Source organism: Galdieria sulphuraria, assembly GCF_000341285.1.
Source record: "Galdieria sulphuraria unplaced genomic scaffold scaf_6, whole genome shotgun sequence".
NCBI lineage: Eukaryota > Rhodophyta > Bangiophyceae > Galdieriales > Galdieriaceae > Galdieria > Galdieria sulphuraria.
The window spans coordinates 1-11,120 of record NW_005178469.1 but is presented as its reverse complement, the minus strand read 5'-3'; the positions used below and the strand labels follow the sequence as shown (position 1 = coordinate 11,120).

The 11,120-nt window shown below is 38.1% G+C and overlaps 6 protein-coding genes across 7 annotated transcripts in view; 4 read left to right on the top strand and 2 right to left on the bottom strand.

Annotated features, from left to right (window-relative positions):
• Gasu_10250 (clathrin, heavy polypeptide) overlaps nt 1-2,207 on the top strand; it is a 5,147-nt gene extending 2,940 nt beyond the window's left edge. Inside the window, exon 4 of the mRNA XM_005708102.1 lies at nt 1-2,207. This exon is cut by the window's left edge and continues 96 nt beyond it. Coding sequence (XP_005708159.1) covers nt 1-2,172 — 2,172 coding nt within the window. The 3' untranslated portion in view covers nt 2,173-2,207.
• A 3-nt stretch (nt 2,208-2,210) lies between these two features.
• Nucleotides 2,211-3,055, top strand: Gasu_10240 (uncharacterized protein). The gene is made up of 3 exons (XM_005708101.1): nt 2,211-2,642; nt 2,695-2,922; nt 2,979-3,055. Exons 1-3 carry the CDS (start codon nt 2,228-2,230, stop codon nt 3,029-3,031), a joined length of 696 nt encoding a protein of 231 aa, XP_005708158.1. The 5' UTR covers nt 2,211-2,227; the 3' UTR covers nt 3,032-3,055.
• Gasu_10230 (serine/threonine protein kinase) lies at nt 2,970-4,810 on the bottom strand. Of its 2 annotated transcripts, none has more exons than XM_005708099.1 (1): nt 2,970-4,810. In XM_005708099.1, exon 1 carries the CDS (start codon nt 4,689-4,691, stop codon nt 3,090-3,092), a length of 1,602 nt encoding a protein of 533 aa, XP_005708156.1. In that variant the 5' UTR covers nt 4,692-4,810; the 3' UTR covers nt 2,970-3,089. The 2 variants fall into 2 exon arrangements, with proteins under 2 accessions (XP_005708156.1, XP_005708157.1); XM_005708100.1 differs by having other exon boundaries at nt 3,060-4,810.
• An 879-nt stretch (nt 4,811-5,689) lies between these two features.
• Nucleotides 5,690-6,860, bottom strand: Gasu_10220 (uncharacterized protein). The gene is made up of 2 exons (XM_005708098.1): nt 6,685-6,860; nt 5,690-6,539 (listed from the first exon to the last, which is right to left on the bottom strand). Exons 1-2 carry the CDS (start codon nt 6,707-6,709, stop codon nt 6,316-6,318), a joined length of 249 nt encoding a protein of 82 aa, XP_005708155.1. The 5' UTR covers nt 6,710-6,860; the 3' UTR covers nt 5,690-6,315.
• A 150-nt stretch (nt 6,861-7,010) lies between these two features.
• On the top strand, nt 7,011-8,105 carry Gasu_10210 (uncharacterized protein). The gene is made up of 5 exons (XM_005708097.1): nt 7,011-7,278; nt 7,341-7,397; nt 7,449-7,580; nt 7,636-7,686; nt 7,737-8,105. The coding sequence occupies exons 1-5, from the start codon at nt 7,117-7,119 to the stop codon at nt 7,953-7,955; spliced, it is 621 nt and encodes a 206-aa protein (XP_005708154.1). The 5' UTR covers nt 7,011-7,116; the 3' UTR covers nt 7,956-8,105.
• A 1,055-nt stretch (nt 8,106-9,160) lies between these two features.
• Nucleotides 9,161-11,075, top strand: Gasu_10200 (dihydroorotate oxidase; the record flags this gene model as incomplete). Its single annotated transcript, XM_005708096.1, has 6 exons — nt 9,161-9,684; nt 9,737-10,312; nt 10,363-10,547; nt 10,594-10,691; nt 10,748-10,836; nt 10,885-11,075. The coding sequence occupies exons 1-6, from the start codon at nt 9,484-9,486 to the stop codon at nt 10,933-10,935; spliced, it is 1,200 nt and encodes a 399-aa protein (XP_005708153.1). The 5' UTR covers nt 9,161-9,483.
• Between the last annotated feature and the right edge of the window lie 45 nt (nt 11,076-11,120).

Here is an 11,120-nt window from a genome sequence, read left to right as displayed (position 1 = left end):
GAGAGAATTTCAGTCGCAGTAAAAGCTTTTATGACAGCAGATCTACCTCACGAGTTGATTGAGCTATTGGAAAAACTTGTTCTTCGTGGCAGTGGTTCTTTTGCCAACAACCGAAACTTGCAAAACTTGTTGATTCTTACTGCTATAAAGTCAGATACATCGAGAGTGATGGATTATGTTCGAAAATTGGATAATTTCGATGGCATGGATATCGCACCTGTCGCCATTGATGCAGGATTGTATGAAGAAGCCTTTGAGATTTATTGCAAGTTTAAGCAACCAGAGGCTGCAGTAGACGTTTTGTTGGAACAAATTGGAGATTTGAACCGCGCAACGGAGTTTGCAGAGAAAGTCAACTCACCAATGGTTTGGAGTAAACTTGGCATTGCAAGATTAGAACATGGAGATGTTGTTGGCGGTGTGAATGCTTTGTTAAGAGCTAAAGACCCTGCACCCTATCAAAAAGTAGTAGAAGCAGCGAGAGCAACAGATGGAGATCAATCGGCATTTGAAGCAGTCATCAAATTCTTACATATGGCGAGAACCAAAGTGAAAGATCTTGTATTTGTGGATACTGAACTAGTCTATGCTTTCTGTGTTTGTGACCGTTTGAATGAAATGGAAGAATTTGTTGCTGGTGCTAATTCTGCCAATTTAGAGGAAGTTGGCGATCGTTGTTTTGATGAGCAACGATTTAATGCGGCTAAAATCTTATTTAGTAAAATTGGTAATTTTGCCAAATTAGCACCCGTTCTTGTATGTCTTGGAGACTATTCCGGAGCTGTTGAAGCCGCAAAGAAAGCAGATCGTCTGAAGACATGGAAACTAGTTTGTTATGCGTGTCTAGAAGCTGAAGAACTTCATCATGCACAAGTTTGTGGTCTTCATATTATTGTTGAACCGGAAGAGTTGGACGAGATATTGCAGTTTTATCAAAATCTTGGCTATTTCGAAGCGGCTATAGAACTACTAGAAGGTGGAGTTTCTTTAGAACGAGCTCATGCGGGCATCTTTACGGAACTTGGAATACTCTACTCTAAATATCGTGAAGAGTCTTTGATGGACCACTTAAAGATGTGGTGGCAACGTTGTAGCATTCCCCGTTTGATTCGAGCTACGGAGGCTGCTTCTCAGTGGCCAGAACTTTGCTTCTTATATATTCGTTATGACGAGTTGGATAATGCTGCTAATATTATGATGAATCACTCACCTTCCTGTTGGTCACATTCAGGTTTCACAGAAGTCATGTCAAAAGTCACAAACACTGAAATATTATATCGTTCGGTGGAATTTTATTTGGATGAACATCCCAACTTACTGAACGAGCTTCTTTCGTTGATTTCCACGAAAATCGATTCTGGTCGTGTAGTATATATTGTGCGTCGTGCAGGTGAACAAGAAATGGGTCCATTGGGCTATCTGCCAATTGTCAAACCTTTCTTAATGAAAGTTCAAGAGAACAATATTGCTACAGTCAATGAAGCACTTCATGATATATTTGTCGATGAGGAAGACATAGCTAGTCTTAGACAGTCCATCCAGAAATATGATAACTTCGACCAATCGGAACTTGCAAGATTATTGGAACAACACGAATTGGTAGAAATGAGACGTGTTGCTGTTGATTTGTATTGTCGAACCGGAAGACATGAAAAGGCATTAGAGCTGTGTAAGAAAGATAGTCTCTTTCGTGATGCTGTTGCAACTGCAGCAGACAGTGGAAATTCGGAAATGGCAGAGAACCTTGCGAGATTCTTTTTACACAACAATCGGCCAGAGTGTTTTTCATTCTGTTTGTATTCCTGTTACGAGATTATTCGTGCTGATGTAGCATTGGAATTGAGTTGGCAGCATCAAGCTACTGACTTCACTATGCCTTATATGATTCAAAAATTACATGATCTTACCTCGAGATTGAGCAGACTGGAAAGTGAAAGAGCTGCACAACTCCAGCGCAAGAAAGAAAAACAGCAAGCACAGGAAGCAGAAATTAATGAGGATCCTTCTATAGTTATTCAAGGATTACAACCAACCCAACAGACACCCATGCTGGGATATGGACCTTTTGGAAACGGACCTTCTGCATATTCCCAGAGTGGTTTACTTAGTTTACCTCCGGCACCTGGGACTTGGAACAGTCAAATGAACTTCCAGCCTTCTCGTTCTTCGTAGTGTGGATTGTTTTTAATAAAAATTGTGATTTTGTTCTAAATTCTGTCGTCTCTGAATGACAGAACTGGGTAGCACCAGACAGCCATCAGGTAGTGGAGAGGCGCAAAGTATATCTAGACAAAATGAACAACACAAGGAGGCTATCGACAGCTTAGTTGCCATGTTTCCAAACTTGTCACATGCAGAGTTATCAAACGCCTTAGAAGCCAACAGTTTTTCAGTTCAACGAACCGTCGACTACATCCTTTCTGAAAAGACTTCAGTCTCATCACCAAAGATAACAGCCGAAGACGCTGCAGAGGTTGCTGCGCGGATAGCTCAAGTAGAGGAGGACGAACGTTTGGCTCGTGCCTTGCAAAGTGCTTTCGAAAGAGAAAACACTGCCCAAAGACAAGCAGTGTCTCAAACAGGTGGGGATCCAGATGCAGCGCAGCCTCCTTTAATGGACAAGTTAAAGTTGTATGGTAGAGGTAAGAGCTTCCTTGTGCAAGTTATTGAATAATGAACGACCGTTGGAAACAGCCGCAAAGGCAAAGTTCTGGGAACTCTATGAATCCTATCTTGGAGATGGCTCGGGAACAAACAGTATCGCGGGAGTACAACCTATCAGGTCGGACGGTTACAGTTCAGTTCCAAATACAGATGAAGTAGCGGTTGCAAGGCGAAGCAATTCAGAGGAGTTTCAAGGTTCGACTTTGCTTAGAAGGCACTGGAATCAAGGCGAGAACACGTCTTCGACGTATCGACAAGGTTAGTTTTGTATGTTAAACTGTCTCATATAGCCATCTAATGTTAGTTTATGTCAGCGAATAGCAAACGGGCGAACGCGGACTATGGCGATGGAAAGAAAGATAAATGAGTTGTTCTGTTCATGGTTTATCTTTTCGTTGTTGTTTCATAATATAGTTGGAACCTATTTATCTTTTCTTGTCATGAGAAATGGAAGCTTGTAACCAAGGATGCTCCTGAAGTTCAAATATAGTGGGTCTTCCAGGAGGATCCTTTGTCATTGCATGCCGAATAAAGCTTTGCAGGCTATCTGACAATCTGGGACTTTGTGGAAATATAAGAGGCTTTACACAGATGAACTCGTACATTTCAAACAAATTTTGTCCCTCAAATGGAATATGTCCAGTAGCAAGAAAGAAGGTTGTAGCTCCCAATGACCAAACATCTGGTGCAAAACGGTATTGAAAACTTGTAGAGGGACATTTGTCTGAAGTTAAACAAAGCTCCGGAGCACACATTGCTGGTGTTCCTTGTAACCTTGTAGGCCAATCATTGTTGCTCTCCGAATCTGAAAAGTAGTCACTCTCACCAAAGTCACCAAGTTTTACCACAAGATTGTTGCACATTAAGATATTATCAGGCTTCAAATCATTATGCGTTATTCCTTGGCTATGTATATAACACAAGGCCTGAACAACCTGAAATATTATTCTTCTCAATACATCTTCCTTTAAAGTCGTAACATTTCGGTTGTCTTGTAAACGCATTATGGGTCCTCGGCATGCATACTCCATCACTAAATAGAAACAGTTTAGTTTTGGGTCATCGTACAGTTCGTACAATCTCAAAATATTTGGATGGCGAAGTTTCATCATGACTTTGCATTCAGTCAACAATTTCTCCACGCCAGTCTTCGTCTGAAAAGAGCTTAGTAGCTTCTGTTTGTATATTTTCTTTACTGCAACAAATCTTCTACGACGAATAGAAAAGGACAATTTCACTTTTCCATATTTGCCTTGTCCAATCTTCTGCAATAGAATAATATCATGATTGAGAACTCGCTTTTGAAGCAATGGTTTGTTCTTCCAACTGCCATCCACCCACTCCGAAAAACTATTCATATGAGATTTCTTACAATCTTCTGACTTAAGGCTTTGAGAAAGCAACCTAACCAATGAATGATAGAAATATGAGGCATTCTCTTCCTTTATGAAAAGTAACCGTATCTTTTCTCCCCATTTCAATGAAAATGAAACATAATTTTGCTTGTGTTCAAAATACAAAATATTCTCAAATGGGATCACACGAACAATCGTGTTCCCTCCGTTTAAAGGTTCCAATAATATATTTTCTAAACCTTCGTCTAATAGCAGTTTTGCTCTATTCTTCCAAAGAATCCTGTATTTCCAACTAACTTCTACGCCGCAAAGAAGAGCTGCCATCTTTTCCAATAAAGAAACTCTCGCAGAGGGCTTTTCTCTTCGTTGTTCAACACTTACGTTGGACGAATCAGAAGTTGACTGGAAATCCGAAACCTTTCCAGAGAATGACAGCTGGTGGAAAAGAGAGTTAAGCACAGCAAAATTGTTACTTTCTTTACACTCCAGGTCTGAATGGCACAACTGTGACGGTTCGTTGACGGTATTCAACTGAACACTTTGCTCCAGGTACCTTTGGAATTTTTCTCTTCTGACGGAAGAGACTTCGTAATCTGGCGGTTCAAGCTCATCTATTTCATCTATCTTTGCTTTGAAAGTTCCTTCTTTTCTTTGGCTTGGACAACTTTGCATACAGAGGAACAAGCTGTCTAAAATGAGATCTCGCTTCAGCGTCTCCCACGAGCTAAGACAAAATTCAAATATATTCTTTCAAATTCAACTTCATTCCAATTGACAGAAACAAATTTTGCGAGCATTTAAAAAGTCGCAATTCTTATCATATTTACAATATAGTCGCCCTGTAAAAATATTAAGGGATTTTGAATGAGAAAACTAAGTTTACTTCTATAAGGATATTATAAACTCCATTGAATGCCTTTTCCCTGTTTCAACGACAGTAATTTAATATGAAAATACGTAGAGGGCAAAACGCTAACCTTTCGAACAGATAAGGCATAGCCGAACAGTTCTATTTTATGAAAATGCTTTGTCCCATATATTGAATATTTGGCAATATGACTATATCTTATCTCTCACAGAGAACGTTTGATTAAGCAAGTTGCATATTTGAACTGTCTCAATCTAATGGATGGTTCCTCAAACTAACATGCTGATGCAAAATGATACTTCTGTGAGTTCAGGTGCTAAAGATTTGAATATGTAACTCTCAAACTTTGAGTCACAGTTGCGATAAAATTTTTAGTTCAATTCCAACTTTCACCTGCAGTGTTTAGACTGAGCACAAGTGGATATTTTACAATGTCTTCTTATCTTCCGCTTGGCAGTCGTTCGATATTCAAAAAACTGCCATTAAACATTGCGCCTATAGTTGAATTGGCTTCGATATTGAAGCTTATTTAGACATCAAAAGTTCCCATCATTTGCAAAAAGTATAGTTATGAAGCAGTGCTTTTATGGAACAATGTGACAGCATATACCTGTTTTGTAGAAGCTTCTTCAATCGCAAAATCTGGAATTGGTTCGAATGTCTGATAATCCTACAAAAAACAATTGTTTTGTAACTTTGGAGTCGAATTTTCTAGCAGTTCTATCAATTCGGGTCAAATGAGTTCAGTCCAATGCGCAAAGACTTTTCATAGAATTGCAAGAATAAATTATTGAATTGTTCCAATTTTTTTAGAAACCGAGCAAAATTTTGTATCTTAAACGATGAGAGTAATCCTTTGCGCCATTCGTGTTGAAAGAAAAGTAATTCGTCCTCTGCTGTTTCAGTTTCAAAACGCTTGGATCTCGCGAATTGAGTCGTTGACTCATACAGTTTGTTTAACATTTTACTTTGAGATTAAAAATCACAGAGTTCTCTAAATGAAATCTATAAACGTCGGAAAGCAAGAAGAGCATACCGCTTTGTGACTATTATAGATAAATTCCAACCTACTTTCTGCCTATCTAAAGTTTACAGAGGGTCACCTTAAACATAAAAATGAGTGGAGAATATTAATAAACGACGACTCAAGAAACTTCTACGACTAGGAAGCAATTCCAAATTCGAATAACCTTTGTGACTGCAAAAGAACAACTGAGAAAATACTCTCAAACTACTATCTCATTATATAATCACGTCGACGATAAGTTTGTGAGCGATAATTAAACTTGAAGGTTCAATTTCACAAAAGTCAATAACCTTTTTGCCTATCACAAAGAAGCAAAACATTCACAGATATTGTAACTTCTAGTCATTCTAAGCAACTTCTTCGTAGAAAGAATGATAACGGTCATATCCAAGCTGAGTTGCTTACAGTCCATCGTCAAAAAAGGGTTCTCGTATGAGATTGTTGTTAAACTGACTAGGTCCTGTTCCAGTCTTTGTCTCCATTACAGTTTGTGCGTAAAGATTACAAAAGGGATACCGGCCTAAAAATTCCCTTGAAAAAGGATAGCAAGAAGCATCTGCAACATATTTCAAGCGCCTTCTAGCAGAAAAAATATTTTCCCTAAAAGGAAACGAGTGGAATTTCACTAAAGGAAAATAAAAGTGAAAGTTTCGTCAGGCTACTTTATAGCTATTAAGGCATAGTTTGGTCTCATTATTCTTTAAATGCTTCGTTAAATTGGTTTTTGTACATTGCTGTATCTTTGAATATTTAAGAATAGGAAAAATGACGTAACAGAAGATCCTTCGTAAACATCCGTTGTTGCTGGCGTGAGTACTGTTGATTGTATCTTGTTCCTGTTGTTATGAAGACCGTATTGTTTTCGTTCAAGTTACAAGGAAGGAATCAGTTAAAACTAAGATTGTTGCGACAGAAAAACAAAGTTGAGCTTAGGTTTACTCGAATTTCCAATTTGTGCTGAGGCCTCCTATAAAGCCAAAGTGATAGACGAATTTCTCTCAATCTCGATGAATCGACAATCTGGAAAGAAAGATGACGTTCTAGAAATTCAGGATCGAATGATTCTATCTAAAAAGACAGCGATTCAATGAATCTGTCATGTCGATTCAAAGCAAGCGACAGATTATCTCATGAAAGGCAAATCTTTTTCTATAAAGGAAGATAATCTTCAACTCATTTATTAGCATTTTTACTGATTTGAGATGCAGCAAAGTAACCAACGAATTCTGCAGTCTTCCTTGGCAGCTAGTATTGTCTTACTGTTCAGTATAATTTGTACGGTTTATGCAGTAACAGAGGAAAAAGTAATCCCCGTTGACAGAGGATACACAGTTTCGCCTACTCAGACGCAACAATGTCAAAAGGTGAAGTTTTAGTACCAACTATAGTCAAATGGTGTCATGAAGTAACCTTTTTTACTTTGTAGATCTGTGTTACTGCCACACAAATTCAAACTCAAAGTTGTATTTATACTCAAACACAGGTAGAAGGACCCAGTCTATAGTAAAGACTTCAAGATTTATTAATGTAATAGGCTCCGTATTTGTCTCAATGTGTGACCGCAATGCCAACTACCTGTTATAAATATGTGACGAAATATAAGGAAGTTTGCTGTGAACAAGAGTATGAACAGCAGAATTATCAACAAGAACAGGTTTGTCAGCAGGTATGTCATTAATATTTTTTTTATAGTCATATATTGAAAGGGCTATGATTTATAGTACTGTCAACTTTCTTATCAACAATCTGTGAGTTATCCATGTCAAACTCAGGTATTGAGGTACCTTTCCTATGCTGCTCATATAGTTAACAGTTACACTAGATTTACTATCCATGTCAAGAATACAAGCTGGTAAAACTGCAGCAATGTTGCCAAATTCCAAAATTAAAATGTGTTCAATACACCCAAGCATGTATAACCCAACAAGTTCAAGAGGAGCAGGCACAACAGCTGGCTCAACAGGAAGAGCAACAAGTCGAACAGGAAGCGCAACAAGTTCAGCAAGTTGAAGAAGCTCAACAAGAGAATTATTATGGATAGAATGTTTATCTTGACTTTTATGTTTGATGAATCGTGCCAAAGAAGCACGGGAATGTTTGCTCGCTATTTTTCATTTATATAATATAAAGATGTTCTGATTTGCTATTGTTTCATCTATATTCATATTTCTTCTGGGTCATGTCTTTTCAAGTGATAGCTTTCAGATGAGAGAAATGGCTGAGGAAAATGCCATAATATAGAGTTTCAGTTTCATACTATACAAGTTGAAAACTTGTAAGTACTTGTGCCTTTGTTTAAAATAGAGCAAAATATCTGTTCCAAGTGATTAGTGGTTAGAATCTTAGTTTTTCGATGTTTCTGAGTCTATTCTAGGGAAGATGCCTTTCAAGTTTATATATCACTTTTACACCTTTATACAAAGGTATTCACCCATGAACTTCTTCGACTTCATTGGTTACTAGTAGTACATCTTCTACATAACAACGACAAGCTATAAACAAGAGTCCCTCTGGAAAGAAGAAACCATTAAATGTGAAGGCACCAAGTAAAGTTTCGACTTTGAAATCGAAATGGGAGAGAATTCGAATTAGAATTGCATAAATAGTGAAAACTTGCAAAGACTCTTTTCGAAAATTCAATACGACTTTTGGAAATATACCAACTTGCTAGATGCACGCTTTCTTTCCATGGCCAAAATATTCTCGACTTATTCAGTCATCGCCCCTACGAGCTAAAAATTTAACATTTTGAATACTGTGCAGAATGTCGATGCTTATTATTGCGATTTTACTTTCAAATTGCCGTATGTAGCAGTATGGAGTGTTCAGATAGATGCCACAAAAATGAATCTAAAGAAAATGTCCGATCTGTTTTGAGAAACAAAAAACACTTCTTCCAGGCAGATAGCTCTTCTACATAAGCTTGCTGCAATTGAATCATAAAGTTTTTTTCCTTGTAAACTTGAAATATTTTCAAAGTGAAATAATGTCCAAACACAATTTGACTACGTGCTTGACATATTCATCTAGTGCAACTTCCTAAGGCTCCAGTAGCCCTACAGAAAACTAAATTTTTCCGGTAGAACAAACAGTGTGATCTATGCTCCTCAGTATTGTCGATAATGGACGACTTGGGAACCTGCATTTCTAACCTTAATACTTGGACTGTGAATACAACAGGTAAATCGGTTTCAAACCACCAGAATATCTTGAAAAGAATCAATGGCAACCATCTTTTTACACAAAGTGTTATTGTCTAGGTTTGTTTTTTTCCCTTCAGTTCTGAATACACTTAAGCTTTGTTTATTAACAGAAATTGGTCCAACTGTCGAAGAGTTGGCTCTGTCACCTTGCAAGTTAATACACTAACAAGTATTAAAACAACTGGGCTGGGCTGTTTTAAATTATTTTTGGCACTTAAGAAACCACAAAAACTTTGATTACGAAGATGACGACGAAACAATCAATCAATGTTGATTTACAAGTCGAAGATTAGATTAGATATGTTTGAGCTATTTGGGAACTAGTCTTTTTAGGCAAGTGACTCGCCACAACGACATTTTGAATCAATGGCGTTGAGATTAAAGTTTCGACTAATAAGAACTTTTGTAATCACAACGAGTGGGTTGATAGTTTACACTCTTGCAGATAAGTTTTATGAGCCTGTTCTAAAACCCGCACTTCAACTTTTGGACCCCGAATCAGCCCATGACTTTGCCATTTTTGCCGCAAAACATGGCCTCGTTCCGAAGGATAAAGGAAAGGATTGGGTCTGTAGACTTCTTTCGTGTCTTTTGGATTTGGAGACTAAACGCTTCCTAGTCCGGTCTTGCTTGCGAAGTGTGGGGAAGACAATTCGAAAATCCTATCGGTCTAGCAGCAGGATTCGATAAACATGGAGATTGTGTCGATGCCATGTTATCAGCTGGGTTTGGATTTGTGGAAGTTGGTTCAGTAACACCTGAACCACAAGAAGGAAACCCCAAACCTCGAATATTTCGACTAGAAAAAGACCGAGCAGTCATTAATCGATGTGGTTTTAACTCAGTTGGAAGTAGTGTGGTTTCCGAAAGATTGCGAAAACGTCTCGTCCATATTCACGCCGCACAACCGGGCGTTGTTGGTGTTAATTTAGGAAAAAACAAGGATACAGAAGACGCCAAGTTGGATTATGAAAAAGGTGTGGTGGCTTTCGCAGATATTGCTGATTACTTGGTTATCAATATTTCCTCGCCGAATACTCCTAGTCTTCGAAACCTCCAACAGAAGAATCAACTGGCTGATTTGTTGGAACATGTCATTGCAATTCGAGACGCCACGTTGAAAGAACTTTCACCGAAAGGAAGGCCGCCTATATTGGTAAAGATATCTCCCGACTTGACGGATGAAGAGCTAGCTGTATGTTTCCAAATCGACTTTTTTTATTCATTCGTCATTTTGTAAGTTAGGATATTGTGACTACCTGTATGCGACTTTCGGTGGATGGAATTGTTATTTCCAACACAACTATTCAGAGACCTCATGGCTTATTGGAACAACAAGTGGCAATGCAGGAGGGTGGTCTGAGTGGTCCTCCTTTAAAAAATATTTCCACCTCGATTATTCAAAAGGTTTATCGGATGACAAATGGAAGGTAATCATAGCAGTTTTTCTTATACTGAGATGAAAACTTGAATAAGACTGGTTATCGTTGGCGTTGGAGGTGTATCCTCCGCTGAAGACGCTTATGACAAGATAAGAGCGGGTGCTTCCTTAATCGAACTATACACTGCATTGGGTAAGAAACACTTTCTTCGCTATATTTACTGAAGATGCAAATAATGCGATTTTAAGCCTATGAAGGTCCTGCACTTATTCGGAAAATCAAAATTGGACTTTCTGAATTGTTACAAAGGGATGGCTTTCAGTCTGTTCAAGAAGCAGTAAGTACTTACTTCTTGGTTAACATTATCTCTTACTTTACGCATAAGATTGGCAAAGATGTTTTTGTTTCTACTTCGCAAGATGGAATGAGGAATTAATCGATATTCATCTTGGATGCCGATGAAATCTTTTGATTCAAAAATGAAACCATTCCAGCCCGTTCTACTATAGTTGCACATATAACTAGTTTGAAGTATATTGGAGAATTCTCTTGAAGAGTAAAATTTTTGTATCCTTCATATATCATCAACGCTTGTGTTTAAAATGAAATATTATGTTTGCT

Bases quoted from the DNA above. Each gene is read 5' to 3' on its own strand.
- Gasu_10240 (XM_005708101.1), top strand. From the start codon at position 2,228: ATGACAGAACTGGGTAGCACCAGACAGCCATCAGGTAGTGGAGAGGCG. The intron at 2,643-2,694 runs GTAAGAGCTTCC...CGTTGGAAACAG, and splicing joins GTTAAAGTTGTATGGTAGAG to CCGCAAAGGCAAAGTTCTGG. The intron at 2,923-2,978 runs GTTAGTTTTGTA...AGTTTATGTCAG, and splicing joins GTCTTCGACGTATCGACAAG to CGAATAGCAAACGGGCGAAC.
- Gasu_10230 (XM_005708099.1), bottom strand. From the start codon at position 4,691: ATGCAAAGTTGTCCAAGCCAAAGAAAAGAAGGAACTTTCAAAGCAAAG.
- Gasu_10220 (XM_005708098.1), bottom strand. From the start codon at position 6,709: ATGTTTACGAAGGATCTTCTGTTAC. The intron at 6,540-6,684 runs GTCATTTTTCCT...ATTTTCCTTTAG, and splicing joins TACGAAGGATCTTCTGTTAC to TGAAATTCCACTCGTTTCCT.
- Gasu_10210 (XM_005708097.1), top strand. From the start codon at position 7,117: ATGCAGCAAAGTAACCAACGAATTCTGCAGTCTTCCTTGGCAGCTAGT. The intron at 7,279-7,340 runs GTGAAGTTTTAG...TTTACTTTGTAG, and splicing joins AGACGCAACAATGTCAAAAG to ATCTGTGTTACTGCCACACA. The intron at 7,687-7,736 runs GTATTGAGGTAC...CAGTTACACTAG, and splicing joins GTTATCCATGTCAAACTCAG to ATTTACTATCCATGTCAAGA.